At 31.7% G+C, this 14,617-nt stretch overlaps 1 protein-coding gene and 1 long non-coding RNA gene across 2 annotated transcripts in view; one reads left to right on the top strand and one right to left on the bottom strand.

Moving 5' to 3' along the window:
* Positions 1 to 14,617, bottom strand: part of LOC143186641 (uncharacterized) — a 76,607-nt gene that overhangs the window by 12,507 nt on the left and 49,483 nt on the right. The window lies entirely within an intron of this gene.
* The window catches only part of LOC143186640 (uncharacterized), a 41,475-nt gene that overhangs the window by 15,146 nt on the left and 11,712 nt on the right, over positions 1 to 14,617 (top strand). Inside the window, exon 2 of the mRNA XM_076390347.1 lies at positions 14,351 to 14,595. Coding sequence (XP_076246462.1) covers positions 14,499 to 14,595 — 97 coding nt within the window. The 5' untranslated portion in view covers positions 14,351 to 14,498. The remainder of the gene's footprint in view (positions 1 to 14,350; positions 14,596 to 14,617) is intronic.

Genomic DNA, 14,617 nt, shown 5'->3' with positions numbered 1-14,617 from the left:
TTGGTATGATACTATGTAGATTATAGTAATAATTTTTAAACCTATTTAGATTTATTGAAAGAAATAAAATTTTAATATAGTGGTTGCAATACGAAAATAGAATATTCAGTTCACTAGTGGTTAGCTAGAATTGACAGGTTTCATTGCAATAGAGAGATAAATTTTTTCACAAATCTCCTTTTTCATTATCCCTTACGAAAAATCTATACGGACAGTTTTATTGAAATATACATGTTAACAATTTCAATTTTGTTCACATTTTTCAATATAATTTTCCTGTTTCAGACACAGAAAGTAACTCAGAAGCAATTTTTTCGATTCTGCGAATCTACGAATTCTATGAACATATCACGGTATTAAAATAGGTCAACTTTTGTTAATAATTTCTCGATAACTATATGGTTAATCAATTTCATATTTTGTACAAGGGTTTTGCGTAATGCAAATTAATGATCCACAAAATTTGCACGAAGTCTTGGACTTTTGCATTTGGCTAAGACCTATCTTAAATGCTGTAGATAATTTATAATAGTTTATATTAACTCTCTTGTTATAGTTCTACTATAATATGTAGATATAATTTTTTGTGTAGAATCATTTTTTAGTTTTTTAAAATTTCGTGTTATTAAACACAGAGGAAGTATTAAAGTGGCCTTCTTTAGCTTGAACACTGCATAAATAAAATATTTATAGTGTATAAAATCAATCTGAGCATGATAGTACTTGAAGTGCTTGATACTTGAAATTATAAAATGTATAGATGTTTAAAGATGTATGACGATTATTAATCGTTGTAAATAATCTATTGATACAATTTTTTTCTGCATAAAGAGTAACAATTGGTATTCTCCCAAATATTTTCCCAAAAGGTATCAGATTTTTTACTAATTTATTAAAATATAAGGCTTATTATATTACTTTAAAATTTAAAATCAATACAAATTTTCCAAGCCATACGATATAAACAGAATTCTACTATAATTCAATTATTCTTCTTTTTATTAATACAATCAACTTTGAATCCTCTCCGATCGATTAGTCACATATACATTTATAATTTTGTATGCATCCATATAGCTCATATACTATTAATTGCACTGTTACTAATTAATTCAATCACAATCGTCGAAACTCAAGCGCCATCTCACATCGTCGGCAAGTGGCACTAGAATCAACAATCTAACAACATATTCCCCGAAGTGTTGCGTAACGATTGTAACCGCGAGCAAAATCTATGTTTTCCACGAGGAAACTGCCCGCAACTCCCGTCTTTGCGCCGAGAATTACTGCAATCAATAGCGCCGCACGCGATTACGATGCTCCTTTGATAAAACTCTCTTCGGACGCGGCTGCGAGCCGAGATGCATCCTGATGATACAAGTTCCACCATAAATTCTTGCATTTTTCCTTTCATACTTGCGGGCAGGAACAGTGACATAACGAATTGAAGGTCCCGTGGATATTTATGCGCTCGGTGGTGTCTGTTTCCGGAGACTCACTGTATTCTGAAACGGCTGTCTGGTCTCGAAGAAATCGAAATTAATTATTTCTAATTGAGATTGATTTAGTCTTTCCGATTATTAGCATTTATTCATGGTATTAATATTTCTCAGTCATTATTATTATGATTATCTTGCACATGCAGCATGGAGACGTCTTAAATATGTCTTAAAGACATCCAGTAAAGTGTCTTTACTGGAGTGTCTTTACTGGTGTCTTTACTGGTGTCTTTACTCTAAAGTCTTTAAAACGTCGAAAGTTAGAAATCAGTATGTTTTTAGGACTTTTAATAATGTTCCTGAGTATTAGCATTTATTAATGGTATTAATACTTCTCAGTCATTATTAATATGATTATCTTGCACATATAGCATGGAGACGTCTTCAACATGTCTTAAAGACATCAAGTAATGTGCTAAAAATGTCCAAAAGGCGTCTTTAAAACGTCGAAAATTAGAAGTCAGTATGTTTTTAGGACTTTTAATAATGTTCCTGATTATTAGCATTTATCAATGGTATTAATATTTCTCAGTCATTATTAATATGATTATCTTGCACATACAGCCTGGAGGCGTCTTAAAGACATCGAGTAAAGTGTTAAAAATGTCCAAAAGACGTCTTCAAGACGTCGAAAGTTAGAAATCAGTATGTTTTTAGGACTTTTAATAATGTTTCTGATTATTAGCATTTATTAATGGTATTAATATTTCTCAGTCATTATTATTATGAATATCTTGCACATATAGCATGGAGACGTCTTAAACATGTCTTAAAGACATCGAGTAAAGTGTTAAAAATGTCCAAAAGGCGTCTTTAAAACGTCGAAAGTTAGAAATCAGTATGTTTTTAGGACTTTTAATAACGTTCCTGGTTATTAGTATTTATTAATGGTATTAATATTTTTCAGTCATTATTAATATGATTATCTTGCACACATAGCATGGAGACGTCTTAAACACGTCTTAAAGACATCGAGTAAAGTGGTAAAAATGTCCAAAAGACGTCTTTAAAACGTCGAAAGTTAGAAATCAGTATGTTTTTAGGGTTTTTAATAATGTCCCTGATTATTAGCATTTATTAATGGTATTAATATTTCTCAGTCATTATTAATATGATTATCTTGCACATATAGCATGGAGACGTCTTAAATACGTCTTAAAGACATCGAGTAAAGTCCTAAAAATATCCAAAGGACGTCTTTAAGACGTCGAAAGTTAGAAATCAGTATGTCTTTAGGACTTTTTAGACTTTAGACATTAGTGTCCCAAGTAACGAGTAAATATACAGCGTTTCATTCTTGCTGAAACTTAAAAAATAAGTCGTAGTTTCAATGTATTCATAATAATTTAATCGCTTACTAGAAGTCTGTTCTGATGTTAGGGTATTCAGGTAATGAGGGTTCGTCATATAGTCTTAACAGAATGTTGTTTCGTAATAGTCTTAATAGAATATTATCTCGTTCTAATTTCAATAGAATATTGTCTTCTTATAGTCCCAATACAATGTTGTCACGTTATAGTCTCAGTACAATATTGTCACGTTATAGTCTCAATACAATATTATCTCGTTATAGTCTCAACACAAAATAGTCTCATTATAGACTTAATACAATATTTTTTCCTCATATTTTCGCTCCTTAGAGTGGAAGAGTTTTTGACAAGACTAAAGTGGGTCAGCATAAACTGACTTGGAAAAAGTCTTTAACGCTATAAACTCATCATTGAATAACGAGTCTATATGGAACATACAATACACTGACTGTATTCCATCTGAAACCAGAGAAATTTTAAAGTCAAAGAAAAAGAGGACTCTCAATACCTCAATTTTGAAAAATAAAACAAGATAAAATTCAATTACAAATTAAAATTCAATTAAAAATTTTAAACTTCAAGGAGATTATTTTTATATATATTTAACCCCTTGATAGTTGCTTCCAGTGAGACTCTGGTTCAGCAACGCCCACACAAGGAATAATTATTAAAAAAATACGTGTGAAACATGCCTTACTATATTTCTTATAATCGACAGAAGGAACTCAGAACCCAAACAAATTGTTTCTGCGGTTTTTTAGACCGCAATTTGTAAATATATTAAGGTGGGTTTACACATGTCATCATTTTAAAATTTATTACTATGTCAAATAGTAAAATGTCACATGACAATTACTATGTCACACTATGTCAAAAAAATAAATTGGTATCAAAGTTTTTGGACGTTTCGATCGCAGAAAAGATACACTGCTAGCGTCACGTGCCACTCAACTACTTAGCGCGAGACGCTGCCACGTGTGCTGATATACCAAAGTTATAGAACTTTTTCAGAAACAGAAAAGAGAGGTATTATACACATGTCTCTTTTCTGTCTTCTAATATTTTCCATAACTTTGTTACACACAGTGAGTCACCTAACTATATCACCTGAATTTTCTAATAAACTATTTATTGCATTAACAAATGTTCCAAAAGAAAATTGTTTTATATCAGTAGAAACGTACTCTCGATATCAAACAGTTTTCATTTGAAACATTTTTCCACGCAATAAATAATTTACAAGAAAATTCAGGGTGGTTACGAGACTCACCCTCTGTGCCCTGCACTGTAAATCCATTTTTAGACTGTCGAAGTTCCTAGTACTTCAATTTTTATTTCCTCATTTTGGAGAGATGTAAATTCTACCCTTGAGCTTAATCTATATCGTGCAACCTGCGAGGAACGAAATGCATACACGATCACTGTGCGCCCTGACTTGCAATTTTTGCGCAAGTCGATTATCTTGCACAAAATAACAAGTGCAGTCGTAAATTAAACGTCAGGGATTAACGTATCGTGGCAACTACCGTATCGTATCCGTTCAATAAATCACGCTTCGTGCGAGGTGACAACCAGAACATTGGTACACTGTTCGAGTGAAAGGACAAGGAAAGCCGAACCTGTATGTAAAATGCTTCTTGCTAGAACTTTCGATGAACTCTGTTTCCATATTATCGGTATAAATCTTAAGTTGATCATGGTGGGAGAAAGATAAACCCTTTGGCTGTCCTTTTTGTATTTGGTTCTGAACCGTTTTATAATTGGTTAATCTTTGATTTGTATTATATAATTATTTTACTGCAAATAGGGAAAAATTATTAAGAATTTTTAATATAGTTTTTTTTAAATGAAGTAGCTAAAACTTAAATAATTGTTTATTTTAAATTTCAATTGTATGAGACGCAAGACGCTACATTCTAATAATAATTTCAGTAATAATTCTTCACGCCTTAAGTGAACTTTTTTATTTTATATTCGAATTGTTTTAAGTGTACCTACAGTACTTTTAGAAAATATTGTAAATAGTTCATAATTTGTCCATTTTCTGCATTTCTTCATTTTAAAATCTTTCCTTGAATTATTCTTAGCAGTTTAGTCACTTGAAATTTGATGGCTAATAGATTCTAGAAAAATTGTGTGTTAACATTTCTAACGATTTTCTAAAAAAGAATCAATCACTTAAATTCTCTCCACAGTCTTTTCCTTATGTCTGCAATGAACATCTCCCACTTCTATAAAAATAACTGCCATGTATCTACTGTCACGAGATACTCATCGCTTTTACGCAAAGGTGAAGGAAAAGAGCTGTAAAAGGAATTCCTCTTCGCTGCTAGCGAATGTGCAGTTAAAAAGGAATTTAATTAGTTCGAAGAAATAAATTTTCTTTCGCCAAGGAAGTCTGGATAAATGACAGATCGATCTCTGAGGTTTCATCGCGCTTCCGCAGTTTCACTGACGACACTGCAATCACGAAGGGAATTTGAACAAACTCGTCAATCTAACAAGACCAAGACTCCCCACGCTCTTGCAATGCTGTGCAATTTAACTTAAAAGTAGTATTGGCTGTCTTCTGGTTAAACGAAAGTAGTTGCAAATTTCTTATTTGAGATGCTGGAAGTGAATCTTGAGAACTTAAGAGGAACTTATTTTTAAGAAATTCGACTAGTATTTTTCTTCTAATATTAAACTGTTTCAGTAGACATTTTTGGAAATAATTTAAATCACAGCTACTCTACTTTAAGAAAATTACATTAAACATTCTGTAACTTCTTTTTATCAATTCTTTATATTTTTGAGTGAATATTATTTATAGTTTGTTATTTATTAGAATACATGTTTCTTCTTGGAGTTACCATTTAATTATAGTAGTTATAAAAATGGGAAATTTTTCATTCGATATGTACTATGTAATTTTTAACAATAGAGGGGATTCTTTTTCGTGGGAATTTAAAGAATAGGTCAGCTGTGTCTTTTTAATTAACGAACCATATCAAATGAAGTATTAACATTTCTTAGTACCACTATATTTTCGCAAGAACTGTAATTAAAAGGTTGGATCGAAGATTCAATTATTTAAGCGCCGTTTAATTGAAGGTTTAATTACACCCTGCGTGTGGTTCACTAGAAAGTCTAATTACCTGAACATTATTTCATTGAAACGTACACCACCACTTTGTAAATATGCATGCTTACTCAAAATTATACATTTCAAAGAACTGGATTTTAATTATTGAAACTCTTTACAAAAAATGGAAAGTATCGATAATAGAATAAAAGTTTCTTTAATTTTTGTGCAAGTAATTCATTCATGGCTTTCAAATAAATTTTACTAGAATTATTAGCAGTACATAGTATACAAAACATTGATATCGTTATTTAAAAAAATACCTCAAATTTCTTTTAAATTGTTTACAGCTTTTTTAATGTAATTAATTTATTTGCAGTTCTTAGAATGAAATAATCTTGCCTTATAAGAAAAAAGATAATTCATAACTAATTTAAATTCCTCGAGTTAAGTGACTCACAGCTGACAGATATTACTAAATTAGTTGTATTTCTCTCATTAAATAATTTGCAAGAGTCAAGTATTTAATTATTCAAAACAGTTTATTTTCACCTATGACTGCAATTAGTATTTCCTACTTGTTGTACAACCTTAGATCACAAATATATCTCAGACTCCTTTTTCCATAATTTATAACCAATTTCTACGTTCACACCATCCTTTAAATATAACACTAAGTATCACTAGTTAATTAGTATAATGCAAGACTTTAACCATAGAATATAGCAGATGAAATACGTTTCCATTCATTTTCTCAGTTGGTTCTTAATTTGCTTGAAAAATGTCTCATCATATAATTTACTGAAATGGATAAACGCTCATTGTTTGCACCATTAAAAGAGAATGTAGAAATGTATTGTTATAATTACCAACTCTAGGCTAAGGTATTACTAAATGTGACTCTAGTCTATTTTTGTAATGTTAGCCCAGTAGAGATTTTATAGCTTAATAAAAAAAGAATTAATTAGCAACTAATTAACTATTCGAATTGAATCAATTCGACTACTCTATCTCGCCTTCTCAGACGAAAGTATTTCATTTGCAACAACCTTCTTCGACGGTCAAGAAACAAGGCTCGTTGTAAAATTAAAACACGTCCGTCGTATGTTTTGCAAAACACAGGCAGAAAACGATATGCAGGTCTCTGATTACGAATCGCTTTTCGAGCTGCGTATAAGCGACTCCGCTATCGAAAAGCTTTGGAAACAATCGACGATCCGATAAAGGCAACATCAATTTCAAGGGAACCACCGCGGAATGAAAATGTAAACGTGCTTTACAGCGAAATTCGCGAGGTATCGCGACAGTACTCGATATTTCGAAATCTATGAACTGGAAAATCACGTGGAACATACAGACACGTCCTGGGTGTTCAATAACAGGTGCTTGAGAAGCTTTAAGAAGTGATTTTACACGTAAAAGTGGGTTAAAAATAAAAACTAGTAAAATACATTTAAAATATTTCTTAGCTAAATTCAAAAATACAAGACTTTGTTCAAATTTTAAGGACCAATAGTTTGCATTACAACAAATTCTAGTGCAAAATATGAAACCGATTTACTGTATAGTTATCGAGAAATTAATAATAAAAATTGACACATTTTAATAGGGTGATACATGGCAGAATAAAATAATTGCCTCTCAGCTACCTTTTGTATCTAAAACAGGAAAACTATGTTAAAAAGCATTTAAAAATTGAAATGAGGTTATATTGAAACGTTATGTAGCGATTATATTAATTTCAATAAAATTGTTCATATACTTTTTTCATAATTGCTAATAAAGAAAAAGATTTGTGTAAAAATTTGTCTGTCTATTGCAATGAAGCTAGTCAATTCTAGCTAACCACTAGTGAACTGAATATTCTATTTTCATGTTGCAACCATTATATTAAAATTTAATTTTTGTTCAATAAATCTAAATAGTGTTAAAAATTATTACTATAATTTACATAGTATCACATTTGACCAACTCACATTTGACCAACATAGTTGGCTAAGAACCACCTTTCATTTCAGAGTGATTGAAGCCTAATTATTAGAGAACGTCTAAAATTCGCGTGAAATATGTCTGACTTGGGACTTATTCTACTGACTGCACTGTGTCCGACTTTGGACTTATTCTACTGGCTGCACTGTGTCTGACCTGATTAATACACATGGCAGTAGAATTAATATGAAGTCAGACATATTTTAAATAGTGTTAAGTATTATTAATATAATATACATAGCATCATACTAATTTTGTATTCATCATTTAGTAACGAACTCACATTTGACCAACATAGTTGGCTAAGAACCACCTTTCATTTCAGAGTGATTGAAGCCTCGTTATTAGAAACGTTTAAAATTAGCGTGAAATGTGTCTGACTTGCGATTTATTCAGCTGACTTCACTGTGTCCGACTTTGGACTCATTCTACTGGCTGCACTGTGTCTGACTTAGAACTTGTTGTACTGACCCTGCTATGTCTGACTCAGGCCATGTTTGACTAGTTCTACTGTGCTTCATTTGGAACTTATTCTACTGATCTCGGACTGATTCTACTAGTTTTTCTGTGTCTGACTCGAGACATGTTTTATTAAGTGTGCCATCTTCACTAACGCTCGTCGACAGTAGAACAAGTATGAAGTCAGACAAATTTTATGGGAATTTTAGACGTTTTCTTAATAATCAATAACTCTGAAACGTAGCTTCAAAGGAAATTCTTTCATTCTTGATTTTTGTCTTCTTTTGATGTGTACAAAAACTTCTTAACATTTTTACATCTGTTATTGAACACCCTGTATACGAGTTGTAGGTGTTACAGATTTTGAAGTTAAAATGGAACGCAAAATAGAGGGTGGAAGTGTATAGTGGATCTGATTTTGCAAATTTAGGGAGAAATATCAGCATTATTGTAAACATTTGGATAGAAAGAAGAATTGTGAAACTATATTATATATAGAATAGAATCAGCAACAGGTAGAAGAAAATATACAGAATAACCCACCATATTGAAAGAAGATAACAATTAAAAGTGATGAAAAGTCGAATACGAATTTGTTTTTTAGTTACAATGTTCTCTTGATATAAGTTTACGAATGACTAAAAATTGTATAAAAGACACTCATTGTCAGAAAGGCTTATTGAGGATTAGAATATTCCCTATAGTGTCTTGAAAAACAGTAATTCTGCATATTTAAAATTAAAAGAATGATATTTGGATCATCCTTTGTAGACATCAAAACAAGAATACCATATAAATAGTAATTGAGAAATAATCAGGAACAGCAATCACTATTATATCATGAAATATTATATCATCATTAAATATTGTTTATAATTGCTCAGTGTTTTGATCATCGAAGACAAATTCGTGTTTACAAAGAGAAATAGAAAACATAATTACAAACAATTTTCATATTCAAAAAATTAATTCAGTGCTATATGTATAGTATCTGTTTCAAACAAGATTCTTTAGAAGTCAATTTCGTATTAATTTCAAGATAAAAAATTGTAAGATTAAATATCACATTTGCTAATATGTCTTTTTACGTCTGCTGTACTCCTCTCTTGTATAGGTATGTGCATTGAATCACGAAACAGACGTTAAAGCAATATTAATTATACAACTACTTGCCAACATAATACACGATTTTTCACGATCACAGATTTAATTAAATTGTTTTTCTCGCAAGCAGATTTCCTAGTACTTAAAATACAGATCTTCAACTACTTAAAATAGAAATCTCGAATTTCTGTAATTTAAAAATTTTGAACTTCTAAGTAAACAAAGCCTTAAAATGGTTAAATTTTCATTCTCTCAATCTGTTCAATATTGAATTTTCAAATATTTAAAGCTTCCAAATTCTGAAATTTTTAAACTTTCAAATCTTCAATCTCTCAAACTATCCAATTTCAAATCTTCAAATGTTCATGCATTCGAAGACTTGAAATTTTTTATTTCTCCCGCATCTTTTATTTTCAAATCTTCAAAGTCTTTTCACATACTCATTCCCATTTCTAATTTTCAATTCCTCTAGTTCTGTAAGTATTTTTGCCCTAAAAGTTCAATCAAAGTAGCTCCAGCTTAAGATGAAAAGAATGACTCAAAACAGGTTCTTTTCTTGAATTTTTTCATCACCTCAAAATCTCTCCATGTCACTTCCTTTGCAACCACACGCACGTGTAGCCTCGAGACGAAGAAACTCCAAAAATTTCGCCAATTTACACGAGCCTAATGTACCATAATTGCACGTATTAATCTTCTCCAACCAAAACCACGAAAAACGTCGAAAGAGATCGACGTCTGTGTCATAAATCATTATGCAAGTATCTATATTGCGCAACCGAAGGTGGACGCAATTATTTCCGCGTAACGTCGCCGATTGGATCGTCGAGCCGACCTGAATTATGCATTTTTTTCGCGAGGCATCACGCGAACTTTCAATAAGCATCTCCTCACATTCTAGTCCTCGACGCGATCGAATTTATCCGATAAACAGAAATTCGATTCCCCTCTCTGTCGTCACGTTCCCTGACGACTGGGATCGCGTGGAACACGATCGAATGAATTAAAGATGAGGGAAGGTGCGCCTGGACAAGTGGAGGCCGTGATTCGAAGGCTGCACAATAGATGATAACGAGAGAGCGAGCGATAAGGGACGTGTGCCACGCGATCCTCCTTTTCTTACTGAATTTGTTCTTTTCTTGTCGAACAGAGGAAATAGAATTTTTGTGCTGTCTAGAATTTTTCGACGTCTAGGTTTTAATTATGTTTTAGCAAATAAATTTGATTCTGTTATATAATTCATTGTATTTTTTATATATGTTCTTGCGAGGTTAGAGCTGTATCCGGGTTGATTCTATGTTTTTGTTTCTGGGTTTCGAATTCTCTGCATTGAAATAGGAGATGATGGATCGTTGGGCTTGTTTCCTGGAGCTGATGTGTGTTAGATTTCGAATGGATAGACAGTGGATTTTTATGCATTTATGGAAATTTGGAATGTGGGAAAAGTTAGGGAATGCACATAATAGGAAATATGAAAATAGTGTAAATTGGAATATTTGAAAGATGAAGACAATTTTAGTTTGAGTAAATTCTGTTCTTCACTTGTGCTTATGAAAGCTGGAAATTGCATAAAAATCTGCAGTTGATTAATGAGGCACCTAGCTTAATTATCGTGTCTGTTATAAGCACTGAATATCGAATACAATTTTTAAGAATTAAAAAAAAGAATATCTTCAAAAGTAAGCGTGAAAAATTTCTATAGTTTTTAAAGTAGAAGTTGTTTCTCATTATAAGTATAGATAAAAAATTCTGCAGTAATTTTTGCTTAAAATGTGGAAAATATTCTCTAAAAATATTATTTTGGGAAACAGTGTAATTTATATTCATTTTGATACCAAAAGTGTTCAGAAACGGTGGCTCGTCAGAGACTAAAATAAAGACTTCATTGTGTTATTAAAAGTATTATATTCCTATATTATAAAACAAGAAATAAGTAAATTGTTATCAGAAATTCTAGTATTTTTAGTGACTAGTGACTAGTGACTAGTAAATGTGATAAAAGTTTACTTTAATCAACATAGTTTTAATTGTTTTAACAACTATGTCCCTCCAAAAATTAATAAAAATAGAAAAATATATAATAATCAACTCTTTACTAATTTTAATGCATAATAATTCAAAAATCACCTTTAAATTATTCAAAAACTGTCAAGTAGTCGCTAAATATTCGTTAAACAGACCAGTTACCCTACTTATTCGCTATAAGCTTGCTACTATATCAAAGGTACACAATCAAGATTAGATATGCTACTGGTCGCAAGTTTGAAATTATTTTCTACTCAAGAAAAATAAAAGTAATTAAATATACGTAATTAACTGATTGGTATTTTTCAGTAATTAATTGTTTGACAAAAGTAGCTCTTATCAAATTCTACTGATCCTCCTAAAACTATGACTACGTTCTAAAACAAAGTACACAAAGAATTAATGTAGCCTGATAATAAATATTTACTATGTATTTCGGAGTTCGTACTTTAGACTCTACAATATTTAAAATTTTAAATTCACTTTGTTTTGCAACGTCAGAAAATGCATTCATTTTTCGCGATTAAGAATAGAATTATCTACCAACCGGAAAAATAGATACGAAGATTGTACACTACCCTTGAGTCATCAGCTTTCTTAACTCTAAGACAATCTGATAAAATGTTAATTAGCTGACTTTCATAGGCAACGAAGGCTTTGGAAATCTTTCATAACACAGACTTGATTTATTTCTATACCAGAATTTGTGCATTTGCATCTCTTACTTCAATTGCCCAGATTATATGCATTTAGGAGCAGATTGATTCTTTGGAGCGGAAGTTGACGCGCGACACAGGACGCGCTGCACATGTGAAACCGTTATGTAAAAGTCATGACATTTGTATTTATATATCGCCGTGGCTATCATTTCTCTATTGATAAAATTCGAAATTCAGTTTGATTGAGCTGAAGAAATGTGACTGTAAAATATAATGATATTTTAAAGGTTTGTGTCTGAAGAGAAACCATATGTCATTGGTTTAAGCGCCTTCCAGGTTTTTCTATTTTAATTTTTAAAATGACATTTTTGGAGGTTCTAATAAGAACCTTTAGCTACATTTTTAGGGATTCTAAGAAGAACATTTAATTAAATTTTTAGAGATTTTTATTAGAACCTTCAATTCGATTTAGAGATTCTAATATGATTAGGGATTCTAATAAGAACCTTGAATTAAATATTTAAAGGGTCTTATTAGAACGTTTAATTAGATTTTTAGGAATTCTAATAAGAACTTTTAATTAGGCTTTTAGAGGTTTTTAGTAAAACCTTCAATTCGATTTAGAGATTCTAATAAGATTAGGCATTCTAATAAGAACCTTGACTTAAATTTTTAAAGGGTCTTATTAGAACGTTTAATTAGATTTTTAGGGATTCTAATAAGAACTTTTAATTAGACTTTTAGAGGTTGTCTTCGACTATCGTTTAATTTTTTATCTTGAGAAATTTTAAAGAATATGTTGAAGCATCTTATGACTACATATTATTAAAGTTATAGTTGAAAAATAGTTACTTTGAATTTATTATTAATTCACTCATAAATAGAAGCTCAACACTAAACACTTCCATCCAAATTTGCAAACACGAAATACTATAAATAATAAAATCTGTTTCCTTCGACCAAATTAAAAATCCTGAATTAAATATAGAAACTTCAAAAAACTATGATGCAAAATGACAAAACTCTGTTTCTACTCTTAACCAACTTCCATATTAATAAAAAACAGCCACTTCCCATCAATTTTTCAAAGGAGCAGGACAAATTCAAACAAGCACATTTCAACCACCTCGACTTAAAAAAAGAAACAGGTAATTAGTCTATAAATTCACTCTAGATCCCATTCCTCAATAATCGATCGCTAACCAACCTAAAACGACGCCAAGGATAATAAAATAAGACACTTTCCTGACGCCTACTTTGTCACTCTTATCTCAAATACGTCTTTCTCTAAAGCAACAAGAATCCTTCAAATTCTCTCGGCTACCTAATCGAGCGTGTAACGTGAATAAATGTATACATTTATCTGAACATTCGATAATTATTCAAGCCAGTTCGATAACGAGTTTGAAGCTCATACAGGATGCACGACAGTGGTTGGAAAATCAGCTGACGCGCGTGATACGCGCGCAAAAGTTGGCCGCGCGCGAGCAACGGTAGTTGCTTCAAAAAGTGTCACGATTACTGTGACGAGCTCGAATCTGGCTCGTGTCAAAACTCGCGCCGTGATCGACTCGCAGATTAATCGACTCGATCGTGAACTTTCTTCCATTTCTCCTTGCACAACTTTCCTCTGACACGGGATAGTCCTCGAAAAATCGGACAACTTGAGGACGAGCTACTTTCTGCTGTATGTGCTTGTAAAAATGGCCACGTGTCGTAGAAGAAACTTTTGAGGTGGTAATTATTGGGTCGACGCGAGAGTTGCTTGGGAATTAGTTTTGTGTCATTGAGATTGAATATTGTCTTCTGGTCTTACTTGCGTTTTAATTTTTCGTGGCACTTGTGGACTGTAATAAAATTGTCAAGAAGTGAAGACGAAGAAGAGGAACTTAAAAAATGGCTTAAAGTGAAGAATAATATAAAATTATAATAGTAATGAAAAATAAGTCCTTTTAAAAGTATTTTCAGAATTAGTAACATCGTGTTTTCGTTGAGGGTCTAGAATATGTATATGTTAAAAATATTGAAAATGTGAAAAAGTTCTTTTTCCTTCAGACTTGCCAAGTCATTTCCCAATACACTTGTCATAAAAATAGTTAACCATATCTTAAAACTTGTAAAGCTATACACATTTTTAACTCTCACAAAATTATTAAGTATTGCGTCGGAATATTGAATCTGTTTAAAAATAGCTGTGTGCTGAATGCACGACGAGGTAATTTGACAACATTCTTTCAACAGGAAGAAGAATCATGCATCGGTGACGAAACAGCGTTGCAAATGTGTTCGGTGATTGGAGCCATTCTTAACATTCGACAGCGAGTTCTCGTTGTTAATTTTTGACGAAATTTTCGTGTACGACTGAGAAAGATTTTCTACAAGCGACAAGATGATGCTAATCAAGAGCTTCTTTCGGAGGATCATCAAAGACTTCCGTCACAAGGAGCTGCTGCCTCTTAAGATGATATTTTTTGTTCAGGCATCGAGTAAGTGTTTGTTAACTTACAT

Source organism: Calliopsis andreniformis, unplaced genomic scaffold (assembly GCF_051401765.1).
Source record: "Calliopsis andreniformis isolate RMS-2024a unplaced genomic scaffold, iyCalAndr_principal scaffold0022, whole genome shotgun sequence".
Classification (NCBI taxonomy): domain Eukaryota; kingdom Metazoa; phylum Arthropoda; class Insecta; order Hymenoptera; family Andrenidae; genus Calliopsis; species Calliopsis andreniformis.
Note: the sequence above shows the minus strand (reverse complement) of the source record. Positions and strands in the feature narration are given on the sequence as shown.